This window comes from Lontra canadensis, unplaced genomic scaffold, assembly GCF_010015895.1.
Source record: "Lontra canadensis isolate GAN:19392208 unplaced genomic scaffold, GSC_riverotter_1.0 scaffold90, whole genome shotgun sequence".
Lineage (NCBI taxonomy): Eukaryota > Metazoa > Chordata > Mammalia > Carnivora > Mustelidae > Lontra > Lontra canadensis.
This window is the reverse complement of record NW_022631084.1, coordinates 5,931,248-5,947,754: the sequence shown is the minus strand read 5'-3', so window position 1 is coordinate 5,947,754 and position 16,507 is coordinate 5,931,248. Positions and strand designations below refer to the sequence as shown.

Here is a 16,507-nt window from a genome sequence, read left to right as displayed (position 1 = left end):
CTACCAAATATTATTTCTTCACAGACTCATCTCCTTTTTTATTGTTACTGTCAAAAAACTCTTAATGGTTGTATGGTACCTATGTGGGGAAACTTGGCTTTGGATTCTTGGTGATGGATAATTAATTTGATAAATGCATACATGTTTGGTGTTAATGGCTGTGAGAGGATAATTAACTTTGTAATATTAAATATTCATAATGTACCAGGGAATTCTAAGAGAAAATAATAAAAAGTTTAGTGTGGGAGGTTCAGGATTGTGGATGATAAGTGGATGCTGGCGACTCAAGATCTCTTTCACATTTGGATCCACAACTAAATTCTGCATCCTTTTTACTAGGGCTATTACGGTGTTTCGACTACAAAACTTCAATCAATTCTTCATCCAGCCTGAGAAATGGAAAGGAGGAATACAGCACCGTGATGATATCTTGTGCGCTGCATTTTTACCCCCACAAACTCTTGTTACAGGTTAATTGAACCTTCTCTGGACCATCAGTGGTGAACGATTGGTTTCTTTTGGCTCAGTCACTTTTTTTTTTTAATAAAGATTTTTATTTATTTATTTGATAGAGATCACAAGTAAGCAGAGAGGCAGGCAGAGAGAGGGGGAAGCAGACTCCCTGCTGAGCAGAGAGCCCGATGTGTGCTCGATCCCAGGACCCTGGGATCATGACCTGAGCTGAAGGCAGAGGCTTTAACCTACTGAGCCACCCAGGTGCCCCATGGCTCAGTCACTTTTAAAAATCCTTTTCTGAACTGCAAAATGAATAGAACTAGGACTGTCAGCTCTACAACGAGGCTGCCTGGCTTCAGATCCTGGTGCCACCACTATCCAGTGCATCATATCGAACAAGTTCTTTAATCTGTGCACCATGGCTCTCTCTGGCTAATAAGAATATATCAATATCTTGGTTTAGAGTGGAGATTGAGTAAACTAATCTGTGTAAGGGCTTAATACAGTGCTTGACACACAGTAAGCTTATCAGTAAATGTTAGCTTCTGTTTTTATTGTCCTTTTTCCAGAAACAGCATTAGGAATGATGGGAACAAATCATGCTTCTGTGGCACTCAGATGTTTCATAATGGGAACATGCTAACACTTTGGCACAATTTAGTCTAAGTAATTTTGGTTAAAGACCGGCCTCACCAAATGCCTACAAATCCAAGCCCTTAAAAAGATGCATGGGAAAAAAAAAAAAAAAATGCATGGGCATGCTTTGATGTACATATGAAAGAGGATCAGAAATCATTGTATCATTTCTTGCCAAAGGAAACAGTTTATAAAGATAGATTGCACCATGAAATTAGAGAGTCCATATTTTGACAACCTAGGTTGTTTTTTTAATAGAACCCAAAATGTCGTCAATTAAGAGGAATGAAAACTCACAGGAAAAGAGCCAGGATATCTGTGAAGTGTTACAATATGTGGTTTACAGCTCTGTGTATACTTATGTTTCCACTGTCTTCAGGAATTACCTGATTACCTGCCAGTAGGGCCAACTCTGCAGCTGAATTTGCTTTATAGTTGCTGAAAGTCCAGCCCTGCAGGTGGTAGCACATACTGAAATGTGATGGAGACAAGCTATCAGGCTGCATCTTTATTATTCCAAAAGTGTCAGAATTTACCTTTGTAACTGGTGGATAGATGATGTCTTCATTGACTCTCATCCCACCAGTCCTGTGTGAAAATGTTTGGCCAGGCACTTTATAACAAGCATTTCAAAATCACGGGAGCAGATGGCTACTCTCTTGTATAGTTAATCCATGCAAATCCATCATCCTTGGCCAATTTTTGAGTTACACAGGTTGCTCTTGCCAGAACAATACGGAGTTTCGTATGTATTCTTCTCTTCTTTCTTCAGATCCCAAGAAAGTTTCCATCTGTACATCCCACTCAAACACGGGTCTTCCCTTCTGCTTTTCACTTGACCCTGATACTCTGCTCAGTGGGGACCTCTCCTCGCCTTGCTGCGGAGAACAGCAGTCTGGGCGTGCCTCGCTCCTCCCCAGGACAGGCTTGGTCAGACTGTCTCACTATTTGGGCTTTTTTGCGTTCTCTGTGATGAGCAGTAGGGAAGGACTTTCTATAGGGAAATTTTTAGAATTAGAGAAAGCATTATTCAATAAAGAATATAGGAAGGAGGGAATGAAAATAACACACACACACACACACACACACACACGAATAGATGTGGCAAACAGAAACCAAGAAGGATTTGATTTGTTTGCCTTCAATAATAAAAAAAGTATAATCATTATGAATATTTTTTTTAGTTCTTATAATACGCTAGGCACTATTCTAAGTATTTTTCATTCACAACAACGTTATGAAATAAATTCGATTTTAATCCAGTTTTATAGACGAAATTGTGGCCTCAGGTAGTTAAGTAACTTAACCATGTTTACACAGCCAGCAGGTGGCAGAGCTGAGAATCAAACTCAAGTTGTTTAATTGCAAAGCCCGTATTCTGAATGCCTTATTACTATAAAATAAAAAGATATGGCAGTAATTTCCAGTACATTGAATACACAGGTATACGATGAGGATTGTAAGTTGTAAAGTTTAATAAAATACTAGTCATTATTATTCATGTTTCCAAAAATACAGAGAGTACCTACTATGTGCCAGATTGTGTGTAAGGTGTTCACAAATAGTGACTTCTCCCATTGCTGTTGCTCATGTTTTCCAACTTTCTGGCAATTTATGTTCTCCATCCTGGCTCATATAGGGAGTTATGATGGAGAAATCATTCTGTGGAACAACAACACAGAAAACGCTCACTGCGTCCTTCACCCTGATTATCAGAGGCTGCTAGAATCAAAACCGGGTGAGTGCAAGTTTGAAAATAAAATAACATAGCTGAGTCAAACCACCGTAGGCTTCATTGTTTATTCATGTTCCTGATGCAGCTCACTCCTAAATTATAGATGATTGGCTATAAGCGCCAGGGATTAGTGAGACCGTTGTCCTATCAAAGTGACTAAAAAGAACCTTGAGATTTACTTGGCTTAGCAAATTCTCTGTGGCGTGCTGTTGCTTGTCTTTATGCCACATCAGCTTTTCTGAATTACTGACAGCAGGGAGCAGGCCTCTCATTTCCATCTAGTTTAGTTTTTGCCAATAAACGTAACCAAACTGCCTTTGAGTGAATCTTGGTACCCCTTGGTAGGAAGATAGGAGCTCATGTTCACTTGATAGGCTGCTCAGGCTTAGTCTAGAGCTTGTATTAAATATTACGCCACCTGGAAATCTTAAATTATTTCTTGCTTTAGAAATCTGTGAGGAACATGAGATGGGAGTATATTGTATTTTATGGGAGTTTAGCCAAGCACATGAATATTTTATACTTAAGCAAAATGTCTTGACAATTGCCTTTCGCATTTTATTTCAGTTTCCTTAGATACTGAAGATTTTTCCTTAGGATTATTTATTTAGGTAATGAATATGTCATTCTTCATGGCCCACTGAGGTTCTGTTGTCTCAATCGGATAAACTCGTAGAGCTGGATCGGACCGTAGGAAAGGATAGTCCATCCAATACAGCTTTATTTTATGAAAGTGGAGGGAGTAATTTGTTAAGAGCAATTTGTTAAAATCCCCTTAGTGATTTGGGCTTACTTGTCTGTAGGCACAAAGCTCTGGCCTGCTATCTGTATGAAGAGTTAGCCATTAGGGTTCACTTGAACCCTCTGTGGAAAGGGTAGAATTCTGCTTCTTCCTTTATATTGGCCTGCAGGAGAGTGACATCTTGCTCTTACAGCAAGCCCAATTGTGGCTACAATTAAAACTCCAAGGAGGTTGATAAGAAAGAAAAGTGGATACTATCCAACTTCTAAAAGACAAGAGAGGCATTGCTAGAGATGTCTTGCTTTGAGATTTTGCAGATCCTCCCTGTGTAGATTTTTTCATAGCTATGTACAGACTATTCATAGATTCTGAATATCCCCAATTCTTATTAGTGTGGCCAGGAGATGATGTCACAAGATAATCAAAATGCCCCTAGGAAGGTCCTCTCTAGAGTAACTCGCTAGCAAATAATATTGCTGCTAGACTGATCATTTAAATATATTTAAATAGTCATTATAGCTCATGTTCATTATATTATTTGCAAGATTAGTATTAATGATTAATGAGCTGAAAATGTCATGGTGTTAGAATCACATTTGTCTTGAACAGATCAGGATTTCTAAGACGTTAACACTGACAACAAAATGAAGTCCCTATTAATTCGTATCAAGGGAAAACACAGTCAGTGTGTATGTAATATGCAAAACGAAGGTGGAGTCAAACAACCCTTCAAGTTGGCATTGAAGCCATGAATAGCAGAAGGTCGGTTGGATGTTCACTGGAAGCCTACTGTGAGACTTGATGGGGTCACTGGAGACCAGTGGAGGCGGGCCTGTTGTTTTTCATAAGCATTCAATTGAAAAGCAGATGTTTCTCCTCATTAAGACACCTAGCTTTGTGTCCATCACAGGTACAGAGCCTCAAAAGCTTTTCAGTGCTGGGAGGAGCCACTCCGCCTGCCCCAGCACCAACCAGGCTGCACTCGGAGCCCACTCCTTGGAGACCCTCGCTGAGGGCAATAATGCTGTTGTGGGGCTCTGCTTCCTTGAAGCAAGAAAAACCACCGCAGAGACAGGTATAACATACACTTCCATTCAGACTGTGGATTGATATATTTGTAAAGTGTGGGGAAAGTGAGTAATGAAGACCATTTAATGTATTCCTTTGTGGGTCTTGTAGAGCTTGACCTCTTGTAGCTAACAGTCAGTGCTGAGACCCGGGAGGCCCCCCAGCCATAGCAGGCGAGGTCGGGGTTCAGAAGGGGAGGGTCCAGGAGCAGGAGCCAGATTTGAACTCCCAGCGAATCAGTGCTGCACAGCTCAGGATCCGAGTGGAAGAAATCCTGGCAAACTGTTTGCTCTGGATGACAATCTGAGTTGGTATGCCAGCTGTGGCGTAAAGAGGTTTGGTAGGATAGAAGGCACAGCAAGAAATAGGGTCCAAATATACATGCCAAGGCTTAGGACTATATGCTCCAGAAGGATAGAGTCCCACTGTGCTGGAACCCAGTATCAAAATGGGCTAGAAGAAAATAGTGAGAAACTTGGAGATTGGGGCAATGGCAAAATTTGAAATAACTGCTGATCCTAGATCAAGAGAGCTGCTTGTTTTTTTCTTAATTTCCTCCCTTCTTCCCCCCCATCCTTCCTTCTTTCCTTCCTCCCTCCCTCCTTCCTTACCTTCCTCGCTCCCTTCTCTTTCTTTTCTTTTTTGTAATGGCTTGGGTATCATTACCAGTTATGCTTACTTTCCAGAGTAAGTCAGGGTCCTGGTTAGTGCTTCTGCTGAGATGTATGCTAAGACTAGTGCCACCAGGTCACTTACTATAGCCATTTGGTATTACATAGACGAAATAACCTTTTGCTTAATTTCCTCCTGTTTTCAATAGCTATGTTAGCATGGTGTTGACGCTGCCTGCATTTTCTCTAAATAAAAATATGCTTTTGAGAACAATGCATATTGTTTTACCTTTCATCTAAAAAATTGCGTTTTATAAGTATTTTTTCTTAGTATGGACAATCTAGACGTGTAGGTGTTATGTGTATGAAAAGAACTAAACATATCCGAACCGCATTTTCCATATTTACATACCCACATTCAATTTGCAGATAGAAGATCTGCATGATTTTTATATAAAAATTTTCAGCATTAAAAATCAATAAAGTTATACCCTTAAGAGTTTAAGAAACCTTGTGGAGTATTTAGAATAGACTTTGAAACAGTTAGATTCTAAAACTTTGTATTTTCTAGAACTCCCTTCTATTCACAAAATGAACTATTATCCTGAAATTGCTCTCATTTCCTCTACACTAATTCTTCTTAATGTTATCAGTATTCCCAAATTGTTTCCACCTAAGCGGCTACAAGTCATTATTTCTACCTTAAACAGATATGATTGTTAATTGGCAGTACATTTGTGAAGTAAATTGAAAGTCATCTACAGATTTATAAAATAATAATAGGAACTTGGCCACAGAAGAATAATTTAGGTAGAGTGCTTCTATAAAGCATATAAGAGTAGAAAATGAAAAGGTGAGTTCTAGGCCTATGAGCCAAAAAAGAGTTCCATAAGGGCTCCCAATGAATTCTTGATGAAAAATTAAAAACAAGCCCATAAATAGAATCCTAAATGCATGATGCTATGTAGAGAAATTAACATCTATGCTGCTCTAATGACATATATGCAGCCAGCTCCACGCGAGAGGAATTCTACTTCTTTGGTGTATGTGTATATAGGTTATTAAGAAAGATGGGTTAATGTAATTAGAATATTATCACAATATTGAAATTAATACTTGATAAATTTATTTGGAGGAACAAATTAATTCTATCTAACTTTAAAAACCAATTATATTGAAATAATGAAGGAAAGGGAATTCAATGTAAGGGAACATCTTGCATTTCCAATCTCATTTAATACTCAACACAAAACAGTAAGGTTATCATGGCATTATCTCCATTTTATATTGGAGAAAGTCGAAGTGCTGGAAATTGCTATCCAGGCTGCCTATTGCTCCAATAGCCATATGCTTTCCGCATGGCAAGCCACTGAAGACATTTTTTTCTGGTTTGTGTTGTCACATTTTCCTAATTAAGTCTTGTCTTACACATTAGGAGGAGCTAACCTGGTATCATGTGGAGGATCTGGGTATGTAAGATTCTGGGACACATTTAAGAAGCAACTTCTGGCTGAATTTTTGGCTCATGGTGGAGTTGGATCCATTATTATGTCTACTGATAAGTCAAACCAATACCTCGCCACAGGAGATCTGGATGGCCAATTGAAAATCTGGGATATAGAAGTAAATTGACAGTATTCTGATATCTTTATTGTTTTTGATTGCCTTGTGCTGCAGATAACTAGGAATCTGGTCTTATCTATCTCCTGGATAAGGGAAGACATGATCAGTCTGAGTACTGTAAAGGAAACATTAACATGTATCAGGCAGAGATATCTCTTAAATAATTATGGGGAAAAACAGATTGTTCTCAGTATGAAAATCTTCTCAAGCCCAGGGCATCTGCATGGCTTAGTCAGTTGAGCAGCCAACTCTTGTTTTCAGTTCATGCCATGATCTTATGGGTTGTGAGATCCAGACCCATGTCATCAGGCTCTGTGCTCAGTGGGGAGTCTGCTTGAGATTCTCTCTCTCCCTCTCCCTCTGCCCTTTTCTCCACTTGCACTCACACACTCTCTCCCTCTCAAATAAATAAATCATATATACACACATACAAATATACATATCCACACACATATACATATACATGCATGCATGAGTATGTGTATATGTATATGTGTTTATATGTATGGGTAGTCAAGTCACTCACCCAATTTAGGAATGCAGTATTGTCAGGAAGGTACTGAAGCATTGTTTGAGCATAAGTAATTAGGATATACCTTATTCGGAATGAGACTGTAAACCCAATTTAAACAGAGTATTGGCCCTTCATCCAACATTATCATCATCCTGCATTAGTTTGGGATTTTTGTGTCAGTGATTACCTGTTTGATTTTCTAATAATAATATAAAATCGTATAATATGCAACTATCTACAAATGGTAAAATTCATCTCTCTCGAATAACTGACTTGACTGTTAACTCTTTCTGCTTGTCATTCTTCCCCTCCCCTCTTCATTTTGTTCCCCTTCTCAGTTCAGGCAAATCAGTTCGAAACCTTTTTTTGACACTTAGTACAATTTTTCTAAACTCTGTTATTATGAACTATTCTTTTACATTTGGAGAACAGAGAATTTTTCCCAAATGTACTTTTTTTCATTTCTATATCAGACATTTTAAGAAAAAGTGTTATGTTGCTGCGATAATTTAATACTTGGACTTTTTAGAATTCTGGAATTTCTTTTCATTCAGGAATACTGTCTTAATTCCAGCAAGAGCAAAATCACACAAACCCCAGCTCTGAGACGATCATTCCGACCTCATGAAGACCAGATAAGCTCCTTAGAGATGTGTAAGATGGGTAGCCACTCACTGATTATCTCCTCGTCTGCAGACGGCAGCATTTGCGTGACTGATGTCTGTGGTGCTCCTTTCTGGATCTTTGGTCAGGTAGAAATATTGCTTCTTTATTATTCTAGTATTTACTTGACATTTAGTATGAACTTGGGCTGATTTTTATTTGAGTCTCATCGGCTGTTAATGTTCATCAGTCATGAAAGAACCGACTTCCATTTCTGGAGCTGTAGCTCCAGGCATCTCTTGTCCTGTTTACCATTAACCATGACAGTTCCATCAAGTGGAAAACTCTAGAGACATGGAAAGATGGCAGCTCTGTGCAGCTCAAAATGTTTCAGGATTTCTGAGAAAACCTTCTCTTTAAAACTCCTTCAGTTTCAATGTCTAGTAAAAACGCAGTTTGGATATAATTACCATGTTATTCTTAAGCAGGTAGAGGACAATGACTGTCAAGTAATAATCAAATACAGAAAATTTTAGGAAAAATAAATCTCTTCCTGTCTGATTTACTCCTCACCAAATAACAACAACTACTAACAGTTGCTGAGTTTTTCCTGTATGACTAGGGCTCTGTTCTATGGTGTCCTTATGAATTATCTCATGTAATCACAATTCCTCATTCCAAGAGGGAGGAGCTCTTCATTATCGCCATTTTACAAATGGGAAAATAGAGGCACAAAAGGTTTGACTCAAACTCCTGAGCTCACAGAAGCTATCAAATAGTAGAGTTTAGCTTTTGAATCAAGCTAGCTCATTTCAGAGCTTATGCTTTTAACCTTTCCTCCCCCGAAACTAAGTTCCCATTTATACCTGTCTATTAAGAGAAATAGAAGTGGGGGGCATGGTAGAAAGGAAATATTCATTATCTCAGATTTATTTTATTTTTTCCATTTGTCTTCATGGGGACTCTGTTCTTGCTCCCTTTGGGACTTGAGGGACAAAATATCAATTTGATGTGTTTCAGTCTTTACTGTTGAGGCATAGTGGCATAGGGTCAGGCTGGTAGGATGAGGTTGGGCTGACACCTCACTTTCAGTCTGGCTGGTTGACTTGGTTTTATTTGGCAGACTCCATTTTTAGTCATGCCATGAGAAACAGCAACTATCTTCATTTTGGAAGACGAAGATTGATGTTGCTCCACTTTTGAATTGTTTTGATGATGTCAACCTGTTCTGAAAGAGTTTTATACAACCCTATGGGACACAAATGGTGATGATAAATCAGAAAATAATCTGGGGTGGTGGGCCCATATTTGGCCGGGTAATATGGGAATCTCCAGGTAGCACTCAAGAGCTGTACAGTCTCTTCTGCTCTGTAAATAAGGCAAGGGCTAGACTTTTCTCAGTTGGAAAAAAAGAGCCTCTGAGTGGTAACTCAAATGTGCGCACGCGTGTGTGTGTAGGTGTGTGGTGAATGAGGCAGAGGGCCGTAGCTGGCATTCTGAGCACAAGATGAGTTGGAAAGATGCTTCCATAAGTGAAGAAGTTAATGTAAGGCTGAATTGCTGTATGGCTGTGCCTCTTGGGCTCTGGGGAGTTGAAGTGGAGGTTAGAACGACAGGTAAAGAAACAGCTTCATCAAGTGGCTGGCATCTGGAAAGTAAGTTTCTTAGAGGAGACTGAGGCAAGAAATCACGATGTTCTAGGTGTGGGTGCCATACTGTGCCCACCGCACAGTAGCTGTGGCTAAATTTTATTTTAATTAAGAAGCATGTGCCTTTAAAACTGTTCATTTTTATGCCTTTGATATTTATCCTTAGCTGTTTTATAAAGTCTTTGTATTTTGAAGGATTCTAGACTCAAAAAGCCTGTGTGAAAATTGTTTGGTTTTCTCCCTTATGTTCAAGGCAGGAAAAGAACCCCAGAGCTGGGGTAGTCTTAGTAAAGGCTGACAAACCTGGAGACAGCTGGGTTTCCTATTTTTTTTTTTTTTTTCCTGCTTAAAGTTCCCCCAGCCACGGACTCACTTTGATTAAAATATAGGTGCTGCTGGTCCCAGGAGGTGGGATTGGGGTGAGAGGAAGACAGAGTAGGGAGAAGGGAAGAGAATAAATTAGTAGATACTGGAAAATAGCAGTGGTGAATGTCCTTCTCATGATTGTATAAGAAGAGACACTCATTTAGAGAAAGAACAGAAGGATATAGAAGGCAGATGGTGATACATAGATAAGAAGGAGAAGAACATAATTTGGATCAGAAAATTTTTGCTAAACAAACCTGATGTATACAGTGTCTTGACTTTTGCCTTACATTTGAATGTTGTATTTGTTTAGTTGAATTAATTCTCATCTGGTAGTTATAAAAACAGGAGGAAATGCAATAATGCAATAATAATAAATGCAATAATATTTTAATTTCCTATATTAAGACTTAATTGTCCAACCACACGCAGTCTGATTGAAGTATTTAAAATGTCGTGCCATGTGATTCAATATATTTCATGAATGAGGTTATTTTTTTTTAAAACTAAGCAATTTTTATAATATAGCTATGGATCTGAGGTTGGTTTTCAAGTTCGATTTTTTTAAAATTTAGAGTGTGGTATGTGTATTTCTGGAGTTGGGAAAATGGGGGTGGAGATGATTTATCTGTGGAGATAGCCTTGTCCCAGGAAACTGTAGGATGATTATGCTATCAAAATACATTAGTGATGTGAGCATGCATTCAGTGCTCCTCTTCGCACACTGACCGCAGTTGCGCTAGGCAGGGTGCGGGCACTGGCACCTCTCCTCCTGGGCCTATGGGGACCCATGTTGTGGGTTGTGCCTACTCACCCAGTGTTTCAATTGTGACATAGTTGCTCATATTTAAATAGTAAAGATTTCATATAAGATCCAGATTTCCTGCTTCTCTTGAAAAGGAGCATGTCAGTCCCTGAGAATAACTGTAAAATGGGTTCTCTCCAGTTCGCCGTAGTCCTTACCTCTCCCTATTGCCAGTAATCGCTAGGGCTGAACTTCCTTTGCTATTTATCACCTTATAGGAGGCTTGATTCATTCATTGCCTTGATCTTCCTGGGTCCTGTAGGCGTTTTCCTCTGTAGTCCCTTCTGACAAGATTAGCAGTTTATAGGCAGTTTATAGGCCAGTCAGATATCCTAGGGATGCCTGACTCCCTCATACCACATGGGCTGTATTCCCTCATCCATCCATACATCCATGTGTATGATGGGAATTGACATAAGACAAGGACATTGGTTCTGTATCTCAAATATAAAATAAAATGTCAATGAGAGCTTCTGCTAGATATTAAGTATTGTAGTCAAGTTTTGTGTAAACTATTATGTAACATATTTTCAGTGAAAAATCCTCAATGATTTGATTATTTTTTGAGACTTTTCTAAGAAGTTAGATGCAAAGAAAGTAGTTTTATGAAAAGTTAACTGATAATTTTTCAGCAAAAGTTATGTTTTTAGTACACATATATCTTGCTATTCAAGATTTTAAAGTGGGAATATCAATTTTTTGTAGTTCATTATCTTTTTGGAGAATCTGTGTTTCTTATGACACTTACTACTTTCTACCTTTATTAAAGTTACATATATATGTCTCATCTCCCATATAAAACTGTAAGGCCTTTGAAGAACCATGTTTCTTTTCTTTTTTTTGTATGTACCCAGGACTTCAGTTAGTAGTATAGCACATAAATGTTCAAAGAAAATAAATGTCATAAAAATAAAATAAGTCTCTTTTTCCAGGCAAAGCATGGGCAAATTGAAAACTGTTTTTCCCTTCCTAAAAGAGGTACTAACTTAATGAAAAGTGAGATTCAAGAAGAAAGCAAAAGGGAAATTCCTCTACTTTCTAAGGAGGAATTATGTTTAGACCTACCAGAACATTCTCTACTTGATAAGAAAAACAAAGATAAAACCGCATGCAAGTAAGTAATTTTAAGTGTTACCTGGATGCCAACTGGAGTCCAGATAAGACCTAAAAAGATTGGCCCAAACTTCTCTCTGTGATCTGTGGAACATGCAATGACTACTTCAAGGGTGTGTGTGGTGAGGGATAATTATATTATTGGGGTTATTATATCTAGTTCAATTTCTTGCCTCCATTGAATTCTTTTTTTTTTTTAAGGTTTTATTTTTATTTGTCTGACAGAGAGAGAAACAGTGAGAGAGGGTACAAGCAGGGGGAGTAGGGGAGGGAGAAGCAGGCTTCTCGCTGAGCAGAGAGCCTGATTCGGGGCTAGATCCCTGGACCCTGGGTTCATGATCTGAGCTGAAGGCAGATACTTAATGATTGAGCCAACCAGGTGCCCTTCCATTGAATTCTTGATCTCTATTCAGGATCTTCTAGTCCTCTGTTTCTGTTCCATCATCAACCCAATTGTTCAAATTAGCCCCTTTTCTGAAAAACAATATAATCTATGTATGTATGTATGTATGAATGTATGTGTGTATCTATCTATCTCAAAATGTACATCAGATTTGCTCCTGGTTTTGGTAAGGTGTTTAGTGGTTTATATGACAAAAGTTCAAAGAGGTTAACTTTGAATTTTAGACATAACTCTCTTCTTGTCTTTTCTTCATTGTAAATGAAGCTCTTTCCTTTCTTCATCCCACTCTGCTGGATCCCATTCTTCTATTCCTTTCTCTAATGCCAAGCAGTTTCAATAGTTCTTTTCATTAACCCATGCTTTCATAATTTTTTAGAAGATCTTATTTATTTATTTATTTGAGAGAGAGAGAGCACAAGTTGGGGGTGGGATATAAGGGAGGAACAAGCAGAGTCTGTGCTAAGCATGGAGATCCCCCTGGCTCAATCCCAGGACCCTATGATCATGAACCAAGATGAAATCAAGAGGCCTGCATTTACCTGATTGAGCTGCCCGGGCTCCCCTCTCATAATTTCATCTTTTGTACTCAACAAATATTATTTTTGAGGATGATTTTATTCATTGTATGTTCTTTGATACAAGTGAAACATGTTTATCACGTACATAGTATTACTTTTGGGGGGTTACAGAAAAATTGCACAGAAAGTCCAGTGAAAGTGCATACCCTACTCCCATCCCACACAGTGTGTCCCATTAGTGTGATGAGTCTGTTACAATTTATGCACCAATACTGATACTTTATTATTAGCTAAAGTGCATTTATATTAAGTAGGTTTGATGGAAATTTTTTCATGACTACACTCCGAGACATCTGCATTGCCTGTTTATAAATTCATGCACCCTTGGCCAATCTCTTGTGGCTCAACCCCGCTAACTGAGGTTACCTTTGGTGATACACATTGGTGTTTTCCTGTTACAGTCCCTCACAATGGCAGGTCTCTCCTCTTGTACAGCTTCTGAGTCAGCTTTGGCTTGGCTTATAGGGAGCTCACACATTCTTACCACACAAGCTGCTGCCTGGTTGCCCTTCGTTCCCTACTAACATGACAGCTGCCGTCAGAGCTTTTTGCCTGTAGACTTTTCCAGGTGTTGATGAGTCATTGATCTGTTCTGTCCCTCTAATCGTTACCCCAGGGGGACATACACTAAACTCTGACTGGTCCCTGGGGCGGAAGCTAGAACCCTAGGAGAAGCTCTCCCCGGGGCAGTGGGACACAATGCATACCTATAGCTCTCTCCTCTCTTACCGCATCTTCAGTCTGTTTCTATCCTAGAGTGTGGGTGGGCCTGGTGTCAGCAGATTGGTTGTAGAGCTATCTCCTTGTCCTGCCCAAGGAATCTAGCACCTCACTCAGAAATATACTTTTGCTTCTCAATTAATGAATTATTTTGCTTTCAGACTTTTTGAACCTCTGCTGACAGGGAGATAAAAGAAAAAAAAATCCCCCTTTAAACATCCTGTTACATTAAATTACACTTTGGTATTTGTTCTTCCATTTCCTTGAATTATGGCTTGCTGAAATGTCAAGTGGCATTTTACTTTCAGGCAGAAGGATCTTTTCAATTTAGAAATATAGCATGACCAATCCTGTACAATCATAGAATGCTGGGAATGGAAAGATTTTAGACATGATAAAAGGCCCCCACCCTGCCACCCAACTCAATTTAACAGATGAGGAACTAAAGTTACCCCAGGGTAACACAGATAGAGCATTGTTTCTCTCCCTGTCACACTCCTAGCAGAGTGAAGGCAAATATCATCACAGATTCTTGTTTAAGAGTATATCAGTTAATAGACTAATTTCCTCTTCCTTATGACACACTTAATTATTCTTTTGTTTTTTAAATCCGCTTTTCCTTTGAAATTTCCAGTAGTAAGAAGCAAAGTTGCCTTTATTACGCTGCATTTTTTCAAACAACAATACATCAAAAAATCCTGTTACCTTTAAAATTTCTGCTTTATCTAATTCAGATGACTGGATTGAAATAATTTTAGGACTTTATGGTAAGCAGATAGTACAGAATACTGTCACTTTCGAATTACTGAACTAATTGAAAGAAGAAAGGCAAAAAATGTATCCTCAGAATCAGTTTGGCAGGTAAATCCTTCACTTTTCCCAGGAACATGACCAGGGAGCCTCTATGGAAAACATATCAGTGCAATGTAATTGTCAGCTGGAAAATGTCCTCCGTGGCCTCCATCCAATACTGAGGAGACTACAGATGATTTTCTCCGTAAGAGAATATTATTCTCAAGGACGTGCCCTATTCCTAATCAGATTAGTAAATACAAGGAGGGAATCATGCCAGTTTTGGCCCACTTGCAAAAATATTTTTAAAAAATACATAAAAGAATTTAAGGGAACTGAAGAGAGAAAAGCACAGCTGGTATGTCTGTGTGCAGGTGGGGGTATGTTCAGAGGGTGGCAAAACAGTAAGAAAGATGGAGATGCAAAAAGGAAAAGCCAATAGAACGTGGAAGAAGCAGGAAAAATAAGGGGAAAAAATCAGACACTTGAAAGCTACATTCTCATCTTAACTCCTAAGATCCTCTCTCTAGGATAAAAATCTTGGCATATATTATCTTCTGGCTTATACATAAATAACAGGTTTCCATAGCACTTAAGGTATTGTGTAATATTATGTGTGAGAAGTGGGTAGGTGGTAAAATGTCATTTTCAATTTAAGTCCTGGGGAGATGAAGACAAATATAGAGTTTAAGAGAGTAATATAAAGTCCTAATGCTAACTTAACAGTTGATACAGAGAAATGGATTTTTTTTCCTTTCTTAGATTCTGCAAAAGTGAAAAAAAGGGAGAAATAAGTGAAAGGGTAAAATAGGTGGGTAAAGTAGGTAAAAATAAGTAAAAACAAACAAACAGTGGACATACATTTTTCTTCCTTCATAGCAATGTTTGATTTCTGGACTCATACAAGATTATTTTTATCTAGAAAAGTTATAGATAAAATGAGTAGCTCAGACAATATAGCTTGAGAGTATTTCTTTACTGCAAAAAAAAAAAAATACATGTTCTTTAGAAGTTTTGGATGTACAAATAAGCAAGAAGGAAAAAGATGAAAAATCACCTGCTGCAAAACTTAGGTATTTCTGTTCCAGGCAAATAAGCAAATAAACGTACATCTTATGAAAATGAAGAGTAGCATGCGTTGTTTATAACCTGTTTCATCATACAAAAAATACACAAGGAGTCCATTCCTGTGCAAATTAACAGGGGTGTCCACAGACCCCCACATCTGTAATGACACCCTAGGAACTTAGGAGTTTTGTAACCATTTCCTTTCTATTAAGCATTTAGGCTTGATAAATGTTATCTGGGAAAACATTTCTTAAACACCTTCATGCTTCCATGTTAGAAGACCCAATGGCATTTGTCATTAGAATAAATCCTTCGAAAAGGAATTGTGGAGTCCAAAGTTTCAAAGGCCTTTGGGTCATTGTGCTAAGTTGCTGTCCCCACACCTGTGGGTTCCTCCACCAGCACTGCATAGAAATGGCAGCTGCCTCAAAACCAACACTGGATGTTGTCAAGTCCTAAAACTGTTGCCATGGTATCTCATTATTGTTTTCAATTGAATTTTTTGATTATTTGTGAGAATGAACTTTTTTTCCCACATGTTTATTAACCTTTAACAATTTGATAATGAACTTGAAAGAAGCATTAGACTCGACTGATTCCTGTCACATCCTTCAGAGAAGCACATTATGGACTCTTCTTGAATAATTCCTATGGGAGGCACTCACCATCTTAAAGGCCTTCTCTGTTACTGAACAAGTCTTTATTATAGAATGACTCTAAAGTTAAGTCAAATCTATTCACGTGTAGACCTCTGTCTCATTGACCTTCATTCTTATTCTAGGGCAGCAAAGAGCAAGTCTACTCTACCTTCTGTTTCTAACACTTTTCACTTTGGCTGCCATTTCAAAAGTCGGGAAAGGGTTAATTATTAGAAACCAGGATAAAAGAATCAGATGGGAAATGAACCAAATTTCCATTAGTTACTCAGTAAGTTTGTATAAGACAGAAGGCACACTTAAAATTGATGTCTCTTAGACATGAGAAATAATTATGATGTTCTAAATTCTTTATTATGGTTAGGAGGG

At 38.4% G+C, this 16,507-nt stretch overlaps 1 protein-coding gene across 1 annotated transcript in view; it reads left to right on the top strand.

Moving 5' to 3' along the window:
* Positions 1 to 16,507, top strand: part of WDR49 (WD repeat domain 49) — a 128,790-nt gene that overhangs the window by 86,912 nt on the left and 25,371 nt on the right. The window contains exons 10-15 of the mRNA XM_032836090.1: positions 340 to 470; positions 2,732 to 2,830; positions 4,480 to 4,644; positions 6,684 to 6,871; positions 7,940 to 8,137; positions 11,741 to 11,922. Coding sequence (XP_032691981.1) covers positions 340 to 470; positions 2,732 to 2,830; positions 4,480 to 4,644; positions 6,684 to 6,871; positions 7,940 to 8,137; positions 11,741 to 11,922 — 963 coding nt within the window. The remainder of the gene's footprint in view (positions 1 to 339; positions 471 to 2,731; positions 2,831 to 4,479; positions 4,645 to 6,683; positions 6,872 to 7,939; positions 8,138 to 11,740; positions 11,923 to 16,507) is intronic.